Source organism: Schistocerca piceifrons, chromosome 2 (genome assembly GCF_021461385.2).
Source record: "Schistocerca piceifrons isolate TAMUIC-IGC-003096 chromosome 2, iqSchPice1.1, whole genome shotgun sequence".
Taxonomy (NCBI): domain Eukaryota; kingdom Metazoa; phylum Arthropoda; class Insecta; order Orthoptera; family Acrididae; genus Schistocerca; species Schistocerca piceifrons.
In genome coordinates, this window is record NC_060139.1 from 530,003,170 (window position 1) to 530,019,186 (window position 16,017).

The following is a 16,017-nucleotide window of genomic DNA, read 5'->3' on the forward strand; positions in this document are numbered from 1 at the left end:
TCGTCTAGCCTTTAATTTGACTGCTTTACACGCAAAACGATTTTTTAAGGAGGGGAAATCTACGTGCCCATACGATATGGCGGTCCCAAATTTAATCCACGGTAAGTTAGATGTATAACTTTGGATAACAGTCTGTAGCTAAAGAATTAACCACATATTTCAAATAGATTTAATGTATTATACAGGACGTAGAGGTGTAGGTCTCCATAAAATTACAAATGCTGCAAAAAACAAAACATTACGTCTAAGAATAATAAAAAAATTTAGAAGATGGTGGAAACAGCTTACGTAGTCTCTGGAGTACACTCCCTCGTATGATTCTAAGATTGGGAACTAGACTGTAGTATCTAAGTACTAAAGTTCCTCTATGCACAAGAGAATGCTCTTTACACCGGACGGTGAATGATATAAACGTCACTGACATTTGTTCACCTCCTTTCATCAGCATTCGAGCCGTACGACATTAAAAGATAGGCTTTATTGAGAGAAAAAAATATTCCTTTCCAGTCTGTGCCTAAAGTATGGTAACCAGTTTTATTGAATGCTGTAGTTGTAATGCTGATAATACGTATGACACAGCGAACGATCACAGGTCCTTTCAAGTACAAGGAAAGTCAATCTGCTGCTAGTTGCTGCAACCAGAGTTCACGGAACGGAAAATGAGGAGGGAACTTAACGATAACATTCGATGATACCATCGGGTATCTAAACATATATAAATGAAAATATAACGCAGAGAGCAGTAGTTGTTTTTGTCGAGTACAATGAAGGCTGCTTTGTTGCTTGTTGCTGGTAAGTATTGGTAGAATTTATTATCTGTCATTCACGATAAACATTTTTTTCTTAACCCAATTTTACATAATTTCTCATGTATTAATCCGTGCCAAAGCTATTTCCATGTATAGATAGATGGTTGATCGGCCGAAAAAAAAAATGAAATACAATCCAGGAGACTTTAAAATGCATATCTTATTTCGAACGAGCACTTGTTAATCTTCGCTATTGTGAAGCTTATCTCGTCCAGTGTAAGCTGTTTGCTATATCGAATCATCAGCAGAGTGCAGTAAGCAACTGTTAAACCACTTGGACCACATCCTATTCTTATTGTATCGTAACGTTATACTCACATATACTCTCCTGTGCATAAAACTGTTGCACAATAAATAGAAACAAAGCGTCTAATATGGAGATCGATGCTTACCGATACTATTTAGACAGTTACAACCCAATCGTTATTGTACGAGTATTTGCAGTGTACAAATCTTTATAAATGTAAAAAAAAGAAACGCTACGAGTGGCGGCCTTACTGTAGGAAACCGTGATTATGTATCACAAAGTTGTATGAATGAATTTAGAGATCTGAATAAAATGTTATCCATCTCCAAAACGATTGAAAGCTGCATTTGGTAAATAGCTAATTACACTGAATTCACGCAAATACTTCAACAAAGGTAATGCGGTAAATAAACGAAATGCGCTTGCGCGATCTTGGATGTAAAAAAAAAAAAAAAAAAAAAAAAAAAACACGAGTAAAATGAACACTAAAGACGTTAATCTGTGATGAAATAATTTTAATAAAAGCTTTAATTGCGGCTAGTATCACTTCATAGGTACTATATTGCGTCAAGCAAATAACGATAAAGCTGTGTCTTTGAAAATATCTTTAGTCGTGACCTGAAGTAATTAATTCCTTATCCTTAGCAGATATTATTCGAATAGTGCCGTAGAAACTTTCCCTCAAGTCAACAACCTACTGCCAGTACTAATGTTATGTAGAGATATGTTATTTACAGAACACAACATAAAATCATAAAATTACTTTTGCTTCAAGATAGCTAGTATAGTTTTGTCACTCAAACATGTATTGCACTTATATCACTTTTTGTTTCAACTGATTGTCTGTGTTAGCATAGCAGTGCTGCACCATATGAAGAACCATACTTACTACAGCTTTCTATAACAATGACTACTTGATTGAAAATTAGTTCTCAATTTAACGTATCTCTATTATCTATATTTTTCCTTTATGACCTTCTCCGAAGTTATGATGAGAGGACAGGACTACGTTGGTGGTTTGACTACACCAATCTAATGTCCCAAGGAAGCTGCCGGCCGGGATGGCCGAGCGGTTCTAGGCACTTCAGGCCGGAACCGCGCGACCGCTACGGTCGCAGGTTCGTATCCTGCCTTGGGCATGGATGTGTGTGATGTCCTTAGGTTAGTAAGGATTAAGCAGTTCTAAGTTCTAGGGGACTGATGACCTCAGATGTTGAGTCCCATAGTGCTCAGAGCTATTTTTTGAACCAAGAAAGCTTCTATTATACTGGCATGCGTATAACACAACTATAAAACTACTGGATGTATCTTACTTTGCGATTAGTTGCTTGCAGTACGCTGTAATGCTATTTATGAAATTCAGTACAGACAGTAGGCTCGTTTGATTAGCGATGAACTTGGATAAACTTGGGCCACACTGCTTTTTTCATTAACTCTAAAAACCTTCTTGCGATCAGGTACTACGCACATACACGTGCTCCCTCACTTATATCTTAGCTTCCCCCTTATTATAACATCAATTCCAGCACACTTCGTCATTTCTGCCCCTAATCACATGTCTGACCCACAACGCAGATTGTTCGCAACTCATCCCTCCGTGCGTTCTTACGCCAACGATATTATTGTTACATGAAAAGTATGACCCATGTCATACAAATATAACATCCCTGTCATTTCCAGACTACTTACTACAACGTCTTGACATAATTATTTGTTATTTATTCTTTCAGCATATATTACAGTCTCATAAAATATCATTTATGATTAACTTCACGAGTACATACAGTTCCAAAAATGGTTTTAAATTTATGAAACCAAATAGCTGGAAAACACGTGCTGCACGGTGTCGTAGTTTTACAAGCTATTACATAAGACCTGCATTTGTGAGCCATCTGTAAAGGAGGGGATCAAAATGGAGTTTGGTATTTTCTTTGTGAAACAGCAGGCATCAATGTTCTGGCGATTTCAGAGAAAAAACGACAACGTAAATGTTTTTAATAAACTGTTCAAAATACATAACTGTTTTCTTAGAATTAACGTATATGCTGCACTTGAAATGAACTGTGAAGGCGGTTTACAGTATCACCAAGTACAAGTAGCTCTAAAAGAATGTATCTTGGACCTCGTGTCTTCGGGACATTTTGCTTATGTTTTCGTCTAACCTGCCACCTCCCAAACTATTGGATACTTCTTTTATATTGTGTAATTTGTGAACATTTATAGCCATATCACAGCTCGCTGCCGTACCTTTGAAAATATCTTTCCGACTATCACTTTGGTTCCATTAAGACTGTTGTGTTGTACTATTTCTGCAGTGAGTTACCGAATAAAATCATAAATCAGGTCCGATATCCGGTATTCTCGTACGTTGTCCACTAAATGACATTTCGGAACTGTATCGAATATTGTTCGGAATATTTCAAGGAACGAGGCTTCGATGTGGGCGACATTGCCCATAGTGTGATTCCTAGTTGATGAGTATCACAAGACTAGTGTTTGCTGAATCAGTATGGTTTCTTATGGAGGGGACTTCCGTCCACCAGAACGGTCATCAACCGTGGGTATAAAATGGGGGTTCATCTATTCTGTAAGTACAACGAGTTAGGCATCCAATTATGTGTGCTTTTTTCGAGTCGCTCGGCATGCTTTGTCGCTCTTTCGACCTACTGATTACTTCTGCTGGAACGGCAGAAAGTTGTGTAAAAGGACCTTGAAGACATCTTCTTAGATCCAGATACATTTCCACTACTGAGCGGTATTAGTTTCTACTTGTTCGATAAGTTACGCCAATGTCTACTAGCTGGGTCTTTTGATACAATTCAACGAAACCTAATTCTGTGGTGAATCAGATTCGGAAAAGCGAAATCAGTACTTCGACCTTCTCTCCTAGATTTGTCGAGAGGGTGTCAGTACGGTCAAAGAGTGACTTAATAAGTGAAGTAGATGTGTATATTGTACCCATATACGTTAAGATTTTTGGTCATATCGGCTATTGAGTGATTAATTTAAATATCATAGCTGCTTTCAGGTTTCGCTTTTAACAGGGCTAAGACGTCTTGAAACGTGTATTGAAGCTCTTAATGTTTTGACAGAAACTTAGTAACGTATCACTAGAACTGTGACGGGTCTTTGCATTTCACTAAAAACTTGCTGGGCACATACAGGTCTAAAATGCAGTTTGCAAATACTCGTAGAGTTGACCATTTTGTGTTTCACACCCTCGTCACTAATGGAGCTGAATATTCGATCTTGACAGCTGCAATATACTGTAGTTAAATTCCTGATATTTCTTCTGAGGGGGAATTCTTTCCTATATCCAGTAACATTCTATTGACACTAAAAGACGTTCAATTTGTAACTTCCCTATGATCACTGAGCTGCTCTTTCATAGCAACTGATACGGGAACTCTGAGTCTGTTAGATGTAAGAGAGTGGCTTCTGTAACTAAAATGCTAGAGGTACTTGTCAGATATGAATTAAAATGAGCATATGGCATTTGTCAGAGAAATTGCCCAGAACAGTCTCACACAAATCCTGCCTGTGGCACCAGGTTTAATCACATTGCTCTACTATTTAATAGCTATATGTATTTTGAGAGTTAGTGACTGGTTTTGGAATCCTTTTACACTTGAGAAGTAAAGAACCATGACGATAAGCTGTGACACATACTGGAATGCGCACGCAACACCTCATGTAGGAATGGTGAAAAGAGGACGCCAGCTTTATTTATGTAACAAAAACAGTTACTGCACCAGTTACGTTTTCCTGTCTATAGTTTTCGCAATTTTATTTCCCCTTAGTGTTGTTGGAAGCAACATAAATTTTCGATCATTTGTCTGCGTGTGTGTAACTCAACGATTTTTCAATTGCGGTCGTCTGTTTAGTCCTCACCGCAATTAAAAAGCCAGCAAATGTAAATCATAGAACATAATTTCAGCTATTCAAGGATAATATTTTTGGAATATCTTATTACGCATTTCTTACCGCGTTCAAAATACAGAGACTGAGTCAATTCACAAAGTTTGTTTGTGCACTTTGAACTGTAACGTATGATGTCACGTTCTTCGTTGCCTCTATGTAATGTTTCGGTGTGCTGGCTGAAAAATTTTCTCATGCGTTACATTTCAAATGTTTCTGTAAAAACTATGAGAGGGTCTTACAAACGTAATTAGTAGTGCAATAATGAACAGCAACGAAAAATGCGCTACAAGTCACTAACTAAACAAACTACGAACAAAGTGATTAAAGAGAAGTGAACATAACTACGAACAGGCAAATAAAAGACAATGTTAAACAATAAGTAGCATAAACAAAACAAAAACTGGTGGAGAACCATGTAAAAATTAGAAAGCCAAATAGAGACCACATAATTGACGCTGCTGAAGAAAGCGAGTGCAGTGAAAAAACTCTTATATTCTTTACAGAAAACTACGTAGTGAAACTGACAACAAGTATCCAACAAAACAGTTGCATAATAAAATAAAACTGCAATTACTGGAAACACATTTCTTGATCACAGAGTATAAAGAGAAGTACAAGAGCCCTAAAGTTACCATATTGAGATCTCAAAGAACAGAAGGAAACATATCCAGTCATGTTAAGAGCAAACTACAGATCCAACAGTGAGAGGATGCATTGTCTTCTTGGTAGATGTCATCGTACCGAAGAACATTTAACTGCATGGAGGGGTGGACACGCTCCTCAAGCACAAACGTATAGGAGTTTAGATCGATTATGGCTTCCTTTATGAAGAATCACCGACACGAATACATTCCTCAGACCTTAACGCTCCCTCACTCATTGCAGGATGTTTGCCTTGAGACGTTTCACGCCCTACCCGCCACTCGCCTCATACCCTGCTCAAAGCAGGTCCGGTTCGGATATTGGAGTGAAAATTGAAGCCTTCGTCGCCGGTGAACAGCAGTCGACGTGAGCGAATGAATCTGGAACCTACTGTGGACAGCGGAAAACAGCGACTTTCGCGGGATAATCGTTGAGCAGACATTGCCGGTAGCCCCGTTGTTCATCTGGGGCGCCTTTCCCTCAACTGTTGCATGTCTGTTCATCCGTACACATCTCCGCAGCTGTCTTTCACTTCTGTCATCTATGGTCAATGCTGCCCCACTGGTCATGCTGTCAGTTTTCGATAGTGCAGTTTTACCATGCACAAATCACTTTAAGCAGGGTGACACTTGAACAGTTAACAAACTGAGGCGTACATCTACTCTTTACCAGAAAGGCAATAATCATACCGTTTTGGACGTCAGATAAATAGCTTCGTTTCCGCATTATGACAATGATTGCACTGTCCCCCGCGGCTCCCTGATGATCTTTATATAGCCTCCACTGATAATGCTACACCATATCTTCGTTGAGTGGTTATCTCGCGTTGATGTCGAACAAAGGCGATGGTCACATTACTGTGACGGAACCGTGTATGTACTAGTATCTTGGACTTAACGTAGATAGTGAAATGACTCTGATGTCTCCTGTCGTACAATATGCGGAACATCACAAGAAGTTATGGGAGACGTTCCATGCAAGGCTGTCACTTCTTTGCCTCTAAATTTAATTTGAATGTAACAGAAAAACAAACAAATACTAATGGTACATATTAATCTTCTCTATCACGTGATTTTCAGAGGACGGAACAGGGACAATATTTTAATAGGTTACGTTCATTATCTTGATGAGGAGCAAAAGACTTTACAGAGCCGTCCACTTGGAGATATGTGTGCTTTTCAGTGAAACCCCAGCTACATGATCGTAACGAGGAAGGCTTCCAGCTTCCGCATTACCTTTTTATTCTTTACTACTAACGTCGGAGCGGGCTGTCTGATGTCAAAACCGATGAAGAACCTAACTTAATCAGCCAAATATCTGGCTAGCTTTTAGTGTGGCAGAGCCTTACTAAAAAGGCAAACCTTCCCAAATATGAGGAAAGAACTAATATTGTCAATTTAATTATGAGATAATAACAATCCAACAAGAACTTGAAAGACCACTGTAATTGTAAATTGGAACACCTGTCCGACATGAGCATATCGTGCATGGCGCTGTTGATTCGTTGTTTTTTATTTTCTGCTACCAGTGGACTGTTCAAGTAACACATATATAGCATACAGTAGCGATGCAGTGCTAAGTGGGAGATTTGCACTAGCAGCCATTAGACAAAATAAAGATCTTTAATTACGGTCACTGACTTTTACAGCACTGGTAGCAGTGGCGGAGGTCCACGGACAACCAGAAGAGTCGACCACCGCCAACATCGGGAATGAGAATCTAAGCACGGGAAATATCACGGCTGAGAATATATTTCTGGGGAGGTCGTCCTACACGGAAGATGACGGTGATACCATTTGTGTCGCAGCAGACAACAAGTTCTACTTGTATGCTAATTCATTGAAGCTGTATTCTTGCTACAACCAATTACCGAAAGGTAAGTTACTTTGAACAAAACTGTTTTCTGTTCAAAATTGACAAGATAAAACCAGTTTTTTTTAGCATAAAAATTCGCGTAGGTTTCTATGGAGAAAGTGAAAATATGAGTGAAATAAAAACATCAATTAACAGTGGCTACCCTTGCCTCGCCGAAATTACGAAATTGCAACTCTTCATGATTCTCCACCAAAACCATTCAGAGCAATTTGCTGCACATATTTAGTCCACCTTTTATAGTAATTTTCTTGCCCCTTAAATATGCTGCATGTTTTTCACTACACACCCTTGAATTCTTGTAGGAGGATTATGTCGTAAAACGTGACATGAAGTACGCAATGGGCCATAGTTTCAACATTTTACGAAAAATATTTTAACAGGCGGCGGAAGTTGCCACGAGTGCCGTGGTCCGTAGCGTGTGGTTAATTTTCACAGTGCATGTGTTGGCAGTGAAGTACACACACCATTACTAAGCTTAACACTATAAACCAATAGGCAACGTACACTTCTCTTCATACCCTGTAGAAGGCCGACAACTGGATTAATGTGTATAAACAATACCCGTCATACCCTTAGGAGCAAGTAGAAACAGGCTTGCAATTTTAAAGAAGTTAAAATTTAACGACGCGTTGACATAGTGACGAAGAATTAGGTGAACAGGGCAATGATAAATGAACGTACTGGACTACATCTTTTCGGAAACATCATGTTGGCATTAAATTAGGGCACAGACTCATTCATTGTCTTAGTGAAACATCTACAATGTAATATCGGACCGAAATATATGCTACTTATAGGCGATGACACACTGTATTAGCAATCAACCGTACAACCATTGCAAAAACTTTCCCAAACATCGGGAATTCATATGGTAAATAGAAACATGCCACATATTTTAGTTAGGAGTCAATGAAGGTTGAAAAAAGAACCTGATAAAAGCACGTTACTTAGGCCAGACCAAAATATCGCGAAAGACGAAGATGTGGGGTTGTCGTATAACTGGTTAAGATTTCCACTACGTTAGAAGTTGTGCCTGCACGCCTGTTGGATAGCACAAGAGTACATGAAAGTTAAATAATGAATCTTTAAATGCAAAAGTCTAGAAAACAAGTGGCAAAATCTACATGTATAGTAAGTTTGTTACTATACAACCACGACATTATTTAGCTTGGCTTTTCGTGGCCACTGCTGTAAGCAGGCTGATACATTGCACTCACCAAGAACAGTGGTTAAGGAAAATGCAACATCTATCGAAGCTTTCAGAAGAGCTGTGCTTATACTGTGAAATTGCTCGTCGTGTTCTAGCAAAATATCACGATTGAAACTCATGATGAGCCGACCGAAATGCCCCAGCCCCAGGTGCAACAAATTAGCGGACGATTAATAAACAGAAGGTGGCCTCGCATCTCGCACTAAGCTGAGGTCCATAATTTCACAGGGATCGTGCAAAGAAACACTGGCACAATTTCAAGAGAATAATTTTTCAAACTCTAACAAAATGTGTATCTTCTAGAGTTGGGGAAAACTGAAGATCTCACCACTACAAACTTTTGGTCTCCTCAAAACAATTAACATTTAGTGACCTTGCGCTCTCCAAACATGGCATTCTGAGTGATGGAGAAAGGTACCTAATTCATTCAGTGTTTCTACAGGGTGATTGCGTTTAGCATCCGCAGTTCTGACTTTGACGATAGCTTCTGACAGCACGGCGCAATTGTAAATTCTTTGTGATTGCGTTTATATGTTGTCTATTCAAGTCTAATAATTGAATGTATGTCAGCGATGAGTCTGTATCTGTGTCCTTTGATGTCCGTGACTATTAAGTATCACGAGGGCTAAGTCCCATCACAAATCAGCAATCAACTATCCCGTTATCTGTCTAAACGGTAAAGATGATTTTACTACAGTCCGACTTCTGACTAATAATTCCAACCGTAAAACTTTTAAAATTCAGATCGTCTTTAAAATAACCTAGTAGCGCTTAACATGCGTACTACTATTGCAAGAGTGCAAGAGAGAAATGACGTTAACATCTCCATTGCCGAGTTACAGTGTAGTCACCGCAAACTTACAGCTCGATGGGGCTACAACCCTCTTCTAAGAAAAATGTTATTTTTGGTCAATTTATGGTCTGGGGTTTAACCTTCGTAAATAATAATTTCTTGAATTATTCTGTTTCGTATCATATGGTATTCTTTCATTCAGTCCGTTCTTTATGATAAGCATTAGTATTTACGTAACACTGTTGTTTATTAAACAGTTAAGAGTGTAAATTTTGTTGTCAGTGGCTGTCATCACTGTCAAGATGACTGATTTTTCTATTTCTTTTTGCTACAAAAGGGTGTTCGTTATGGGTTGGGGGAACGTTCGGACGGCGGAATTCCGTTGCTGACCTGTACACGAAGGACAGAGTAAACGCATTTCATCCAGTCACATTGGATCGTTCTACTGTTTAGATGGTCTCACGTACGACAAAGTTTTGCGGTCACTGGGGACCAGAGATGCTGACCATTCCCAAATTACAAACTCAGGGATCGCCAGATCAGTTCCAAGCTAATGAAACCGAGGTCCCTCAGATTATTGTCATTTGCCTCGTCACAGGGTACATGTGTTGCTTACTGAATGCTTCGCACGCCGGGAGCATTACCCTCCTAGAGGAACGTGGTTCTAGTGACATCCTTAAACTTTCGAAATACGCTATAAGTCAGGTTTATTCGCGTCGTCAATCTTCCAACTTTCTGCTATAGTACCAGTAAGGATAGGAACCCTGTAACATAGCACACCGTGTGACCCCACATTATCTCTGATACACGAACATAACATAATCTTGTCACAACGCTGATAGTGAAATTCGCACTATGTGAAAAAGGTGAAGCCTTACCGTTGTCTTATCACTAGTAAAATTTACTGCTATGTTATTTTTGTACTTCCTACCTTTAGAAAAGCGCATTTCTCTTCGTTGCAGTTTACGTGGTGAAACCAAAGAGTCAGTGCAAACCATACCTGTCAGATTGTCCCAGGAACTAGAAGTATTGCATATACGTTGGCACAGATTGAATCGTCTGCGTGGGAGTGGAGAATAAATAGCTGGACTGCTGACTGAAGACATCTGCTGTTTCCAGAGGAGCCAAGAAACTGGAAGAGTGTCAGAACTTGACTCATATACTTAAAAATAACCGGTCGAATCTATACATCCAATTCTGTGTCAGTTTCTGATTACTTCACGACATGCCGTAAATATAATTACTGCAAAGATTAGTATTAAAAACATTGCATTTGTGTTCTTTTTATGTTTCTGTTGTTTCTATAACAGTTGTATGCCGACGCAATAAAAGTGTAGTTTAATGACGTCAACTGTTATATTAAACGGTACAAGATATTTCTCAACCTACAGGTTCACGTTAATACTGACAAACTACGGAGTGTTATTAATAACATCAAATGCATTTCATACGTTATCCGCGCTGACCTCCTACATTCCCAATGTCCACTTCCAACCTTAACACACTGACTGCCACGAGGACACCGGCGGCCACAGCAAAGACTTACGATTGACGCCTCGGCTGGGCCCTACCTGGCCTTGGAAAGAAGTGAAAAATTTGTAATCCAGAGGAAATGGTGTCATATCTCACGGTTCTATATAAATTTATTGCAAGCTATTTGAAATATCACGACAAGATGCGTGTTCGCATTATCGAAGTAGTAAAAGTGACCGTGTACCGTCTCAATTACTAGATCTTGTCGATTGAAGCGTAAGTAAAGGTGCGTGCCGAAAAGTAATGCCTCCGAATTGTTATATGTGAAAACTTATAAAGCTTTTTTAATAAAATAAACCTTATTAACACTCTACATCCTCATTCTTCCAGTCACTATCTTTATCCAAACCAGAGAACAGATTCTTGATACCCCCACTGTAGAATGTTTGACCTTGTTGAAGGGGCCACAACATTACTTCTACTTGCTCCGCTTCATCACTATCAAAGTGAAACCCTCTAAAAGTCTTCATCGAGTGTTGGAAAAAGATGACGGGAGGATGGCGCATAGTCGGGGTGTATGGTAGATGATCTGTTACCTCGTATACAAGGTGTCGGGTTGTTACACATGTCGCAAGTACATGCTGTGTCGTTGCCATGATGAAGGAAAGGTAGCTCCATGTGTGCAAGAACTCTTCGATTCGTCTTTTCAGTTTATTTAAAGAATACAACAAGCAGTATCTCGGGGTCTGTCACAGTTACGTAACACACCGCTACAGTACGTAGCCCTCGATCGACAGAGGGTTGCAATTGCGTTATGGAATCGTGAGAGTCGACCGAGTAATATGCACGACGCGTAAGAGGGTAACGTGCATTGTTAATACAATGAAAAACTCGGAGGCATACATCCCGTCTTATGAATACTTTCTTTCATTTTTTCTTGGGTAACATCAGATATAAAAAAAAGCATGATGCAAAACAAATGCTACAAAATAGTGTTATACCAATAAACAGAAAGCTAAACCGAGACAGGTAAGAAAATCGTTATCAGTTAGATTAAGGTTCAAATGGTTCAAATGGCTCTGAGCACTATGGGACTCAACATCTTAGGTCATAAGTCCCCTAGAACCTAGAACTACTTAAACCTAACTAACCTAAGGACATCACACACACTCATGCCCGAGGCAGGATTCGAACCTGCGACCGTAGCAGCCTTGCGGCTCCGGACTGCAGCGCCAGAACCGCACGGCCACCGCGGCCGGCTTAGATTAAGGAAACCATACATTAATCATAAATTAATTCTGCTCAGTACTAAAATTAAAAGTAAATCCCAAATGGCCATAATACACGTAATTTGCTTGATAGGGGTACACAACAGCGCACACGATTAAGAAAAAATGCCGCATGTCACGGTAGACATTTGATTGCTCATCCCAGTTCAAGACAAATGTGTATCTACCTAACCTTAGTCCGACTCACTGGTTAACAGAAATGCTTTTCAGAAAATGAGGCTCTGGTAACGCTGTTACTACATGCAGCGGGGCTAAGAACAAGTAGCACTAATTCTGGGCTGACGTGGAGCTCTCCCACTAGCTCGGTGAGACGAGAAAATGCCGTGGAAATCGGAGACTCAGACTGAATGATGTTCAAGTTGAGTTTGCTCCAAACATTCTTTTTCAGTTAAAGCTTCAAACAGTATCTAGTTGACACCTCCAATTGTGGTATGTTATCTTTTTCTATCTGTCTTTATTTAAACATTAAGACATAACATAAACTTCTTACGTATAAAACGTCTGTTTTACTCTGTCCATGATTTAATTAAAAACAGTTGAAAATAATAGTGCACACAAAAACATCGTCGGTATCGAATGAGGTACAAAAGACGCAATACGTAGGGGACACTAAATCGCACATTACGTTACACATTATAATTCGGTTCTAGACATCCATCGTCCAAGCTTATCTTCACAGTGCTGGTACGTAGACACACGAGCAAATTTCACTTTCGGAATGGCATTCAACTACCTTGCATTTGCAAATTTCGCAACTATCATACGTTGCCGAAACGTACACAACACGTCTGCATCAACTTTTGTCAAGTTTCCCTCCCCCCCCCCCCCCCACTCACACACCAAATTAGGCTCCAGGGGATTAATGTCGGGAGATTGTAGAGTCGAGAACATCGAAAATCCATGACCGATTCATTTGCTTGGAGATGCTTCTATTCCAAAGTGTGGCAGTGTACCATCGTTCCGAAACCTAAAGTGTTACTGAATACCAAGAGAAACTTTTCAAACGCATCATGTAATGTATTGCAAAGGAACGAACGATGCAAGGGCACATGAAAATTGTCCAGTAATAGGTAAGGGATCAAATCACTTCTTTCATGATTCTAGCCTGTAGATTTATGTTGTTGCGCCACGAACACAAGCCATGTACTGGGTGGTATTTTCTGAATTCTTCCAAATTTCTCGCACCTTTGGCTGGAAGGTAATAGTTGCTAGCAGAATGTCACATCATATTCCTTTCGCGGGTGACGTTGATATTTAGCAAACGATTCGGTCACGTAGGTTTACGACGCCGCACATAGGAGTGAAGGCAAGGCACGGCGGGCACTGTACACAAGTGTGATGAAATCAGGGCTGCACAGGGAACTGACATGCTGTGAATAACCGATATATTGCAGATAGAAGTGCAGCCAATGAACTGTATATAGTGACCGAAGAGGGCGCTATTAAAGAGCGCTCCACTTGTTTCCTGCCGGCCGAAGTGGCCGTGCGGTTAAAGGCGCTGCAGTCTGGAACCGCAAGGCCGCTACGGTCGCAGGTTCGAATCCTGCCTCGGGCATGGATGTTTGTGATGTCCTTAGGTTAGTTAGGTTTAACTAGTTCTAAGTTCTAGGGGACTAATGACCTCAGATGTTAAGTACCATAGTGCTCAGAGCCATTTGAACCATTTTTTGAACTTGTTTCCTCCAGAGGAAATACGTCAGGGGTGTAGCATGAAGGCGAGTGAATAACGATTGATCAAATTGCACGAAAACCTAGACGACATTCTGGTGATGAATCCCGTCGGCCAACCGGACCGCTGTAACTACTACCAACCTCTGCTGCACGGACGCGCTATAGCTGTGGCGGGGCGGGCTGAAGCTGCACCTTCGCGAGCAGCGAGATGGCCTCCTCCGCTCTGTGGGTGACATCGTCTGGCGGACTGCAGGCTGCTATTGGCTGGGGCGGGTCGGAGGCACCAACTACCGACCCCCCGGGTGAAGAGCAGTCTGCGGTCACTCACGAATATGCCCTGGCTGCTAAGGCTAACTACAACAATGGCTGAAAGGTGTTTTCCCTTCGGCGCTGTAAGGGGGGTCCACAAGTTGCGTTTGAGCTAGCAGCCACCCACGTCCCGGGCTACCTATGCAGCCAGAAGGCGCGGCGACCACTTAGCCGTGAGGTGAGCAGGAGCGCTATGTCTGCAACAGCAGGTTGGCGGACGCCGTTGCAGCAGGTTCCACCACTGGTATTGGTGCTGATCCACGCATGGACGCAACATGGCGCCATCACTGGGATCAGCGGGAGGCCTGCTGTTTAACTTTGGTGCTGGAAACTCAACGAAAGAGTTGCCGGTTTTTCTCTGCACGCTTGCGCGAATGTCACCCCTCTCCGCCAAACAATACCTCCCTGCCTTTCCGACTTATTGCAACCCTTGAGCGTTACATGGCGGTTGTGAAATGTCACGTTTACAGGTTACATGCAAGTTGTGTTTCAATCAATAATGATTGATGTGAGTTGAAAATAGCTTCATGAGTGAAGGTAGTTTCGTCAGTGTATCCCACGTTACTTTTAAAATGTTCAGTATCTTTACTTGGTGCAGAACACAGTCACATAGCTATACTCTTCCATTTCGGGCTGTCGGTCCATCGTGCTGAATTAGCTTGCTATGATACAGAAACAGATCATTGTACATCCCTTCAAAAACTAGTTTTTCACATATCTGAAACTGCTTTTGGTGATGTAGTAGAATGATTTAAGGAATTGCGTTATCTGTTTGTGTATTAGGTTTTGTCCTTGGTCGACTTTTGTGCATTACTTGTATACGAAGTTTACCGGTTTCCCAGAAGACTGTGCTTCAGGTGAGGAAAACCATTCCCATCAAGATGGCGTCTTCTGTGGTACTGTGTAGCATATGTACGAGCAGCCCATTGATCGGAAACACTCAGCATCCAAAACATATTAAGATATTTATCTTTGTCCGTCTCATCGGGAAGCTGCCGTATATAAACTTGACAGGAGTGGCCGTGGTTGCCTACTATGCAATCAGTAGACTCATACACTCAGGTTAATGGATCCAGCTCTTATGCCATATGTCACGATCACTTTATAGGCCATTGTCCTGTGTTGAAATGATTCCCAACATGCTAACGGCAAGAGCTAGGGATCGTGAATCCAAAAAATGAGAAAGAAACCTGACGAGGATTTGAACAACGGCTGCATGAGGCTGTAGGTTTGATGTGTCATCGGACCACTCAATGACCTGCAAGGCCTGGCACGGTTATGTCGGATGACACACAGTAATCTGTATATTCCGATGCCCTCGTTTTCACCCAATAAGTGTTTCCTAAACGCACCTGATCTTAATTTGAGAGATAAATTTTTGATTCGGCTCTGGTTAAAAATTCCCATGCTGGCATTTTTTCATCACCCTGTATATTGATTAAGGAAGTTAGCCGACAAGAGTATGTATTAACAATTACTGAAATTACAAACGTCTACAAAACAAGTGTGTTGCTCAGTGGGATTTGTTGTTGTTTACGTTATGGTTGGAAGGAGCTCTCCAAGTCTCTTTATGTCTCAGAATGTGTGGCTTTAACTGATCCCTTTATCTAGTCAGATTCAGCCCACAATTTCCTTTTCCCCGAATTTCTGTTCAGTGTCTTCTTATTAATTACGTCATGTAGCAATCTAATCTTTAGGATTATTCTGTTGCACCTCATTTTAAAGGTTTCTGTTAACTGCTTATCGAAACTGTTTATTGTCCATGTTTCACTTCCATA

The 16,017-nt window shown here is 40.7% G+C and overlaps 2 protein-coding genes across 2 annotated transcripts in view; both read left to right on the plus strand.

Moving 5' to 3' along the window:
* LOC124776943 overlaps positions 1–16,017 on the plus strand; it is a 106,848-nt gene that overhangs the window by 42,825 nt on the left and 48,006 nt on the right. The gene's annotated exons all lie outside the window — the stretch shown is intronic.
* Positions 739–10,843, plus strand: LOC124776946. The gene is made up of 3 exons (XM_047252168.1): positions 739–792; positions 7,268–7,495; positions 10,460–10,843. Exons 1-3 carry the CDS (start codon positions 765–767, stop codon positions 10,519–10,521), a joined length of 318 nt encoding a protein of 105 aa, XP_047108124.1. The 5' UTR covers positions 739–764; the 3' UTR covers positions 10,522–10,843.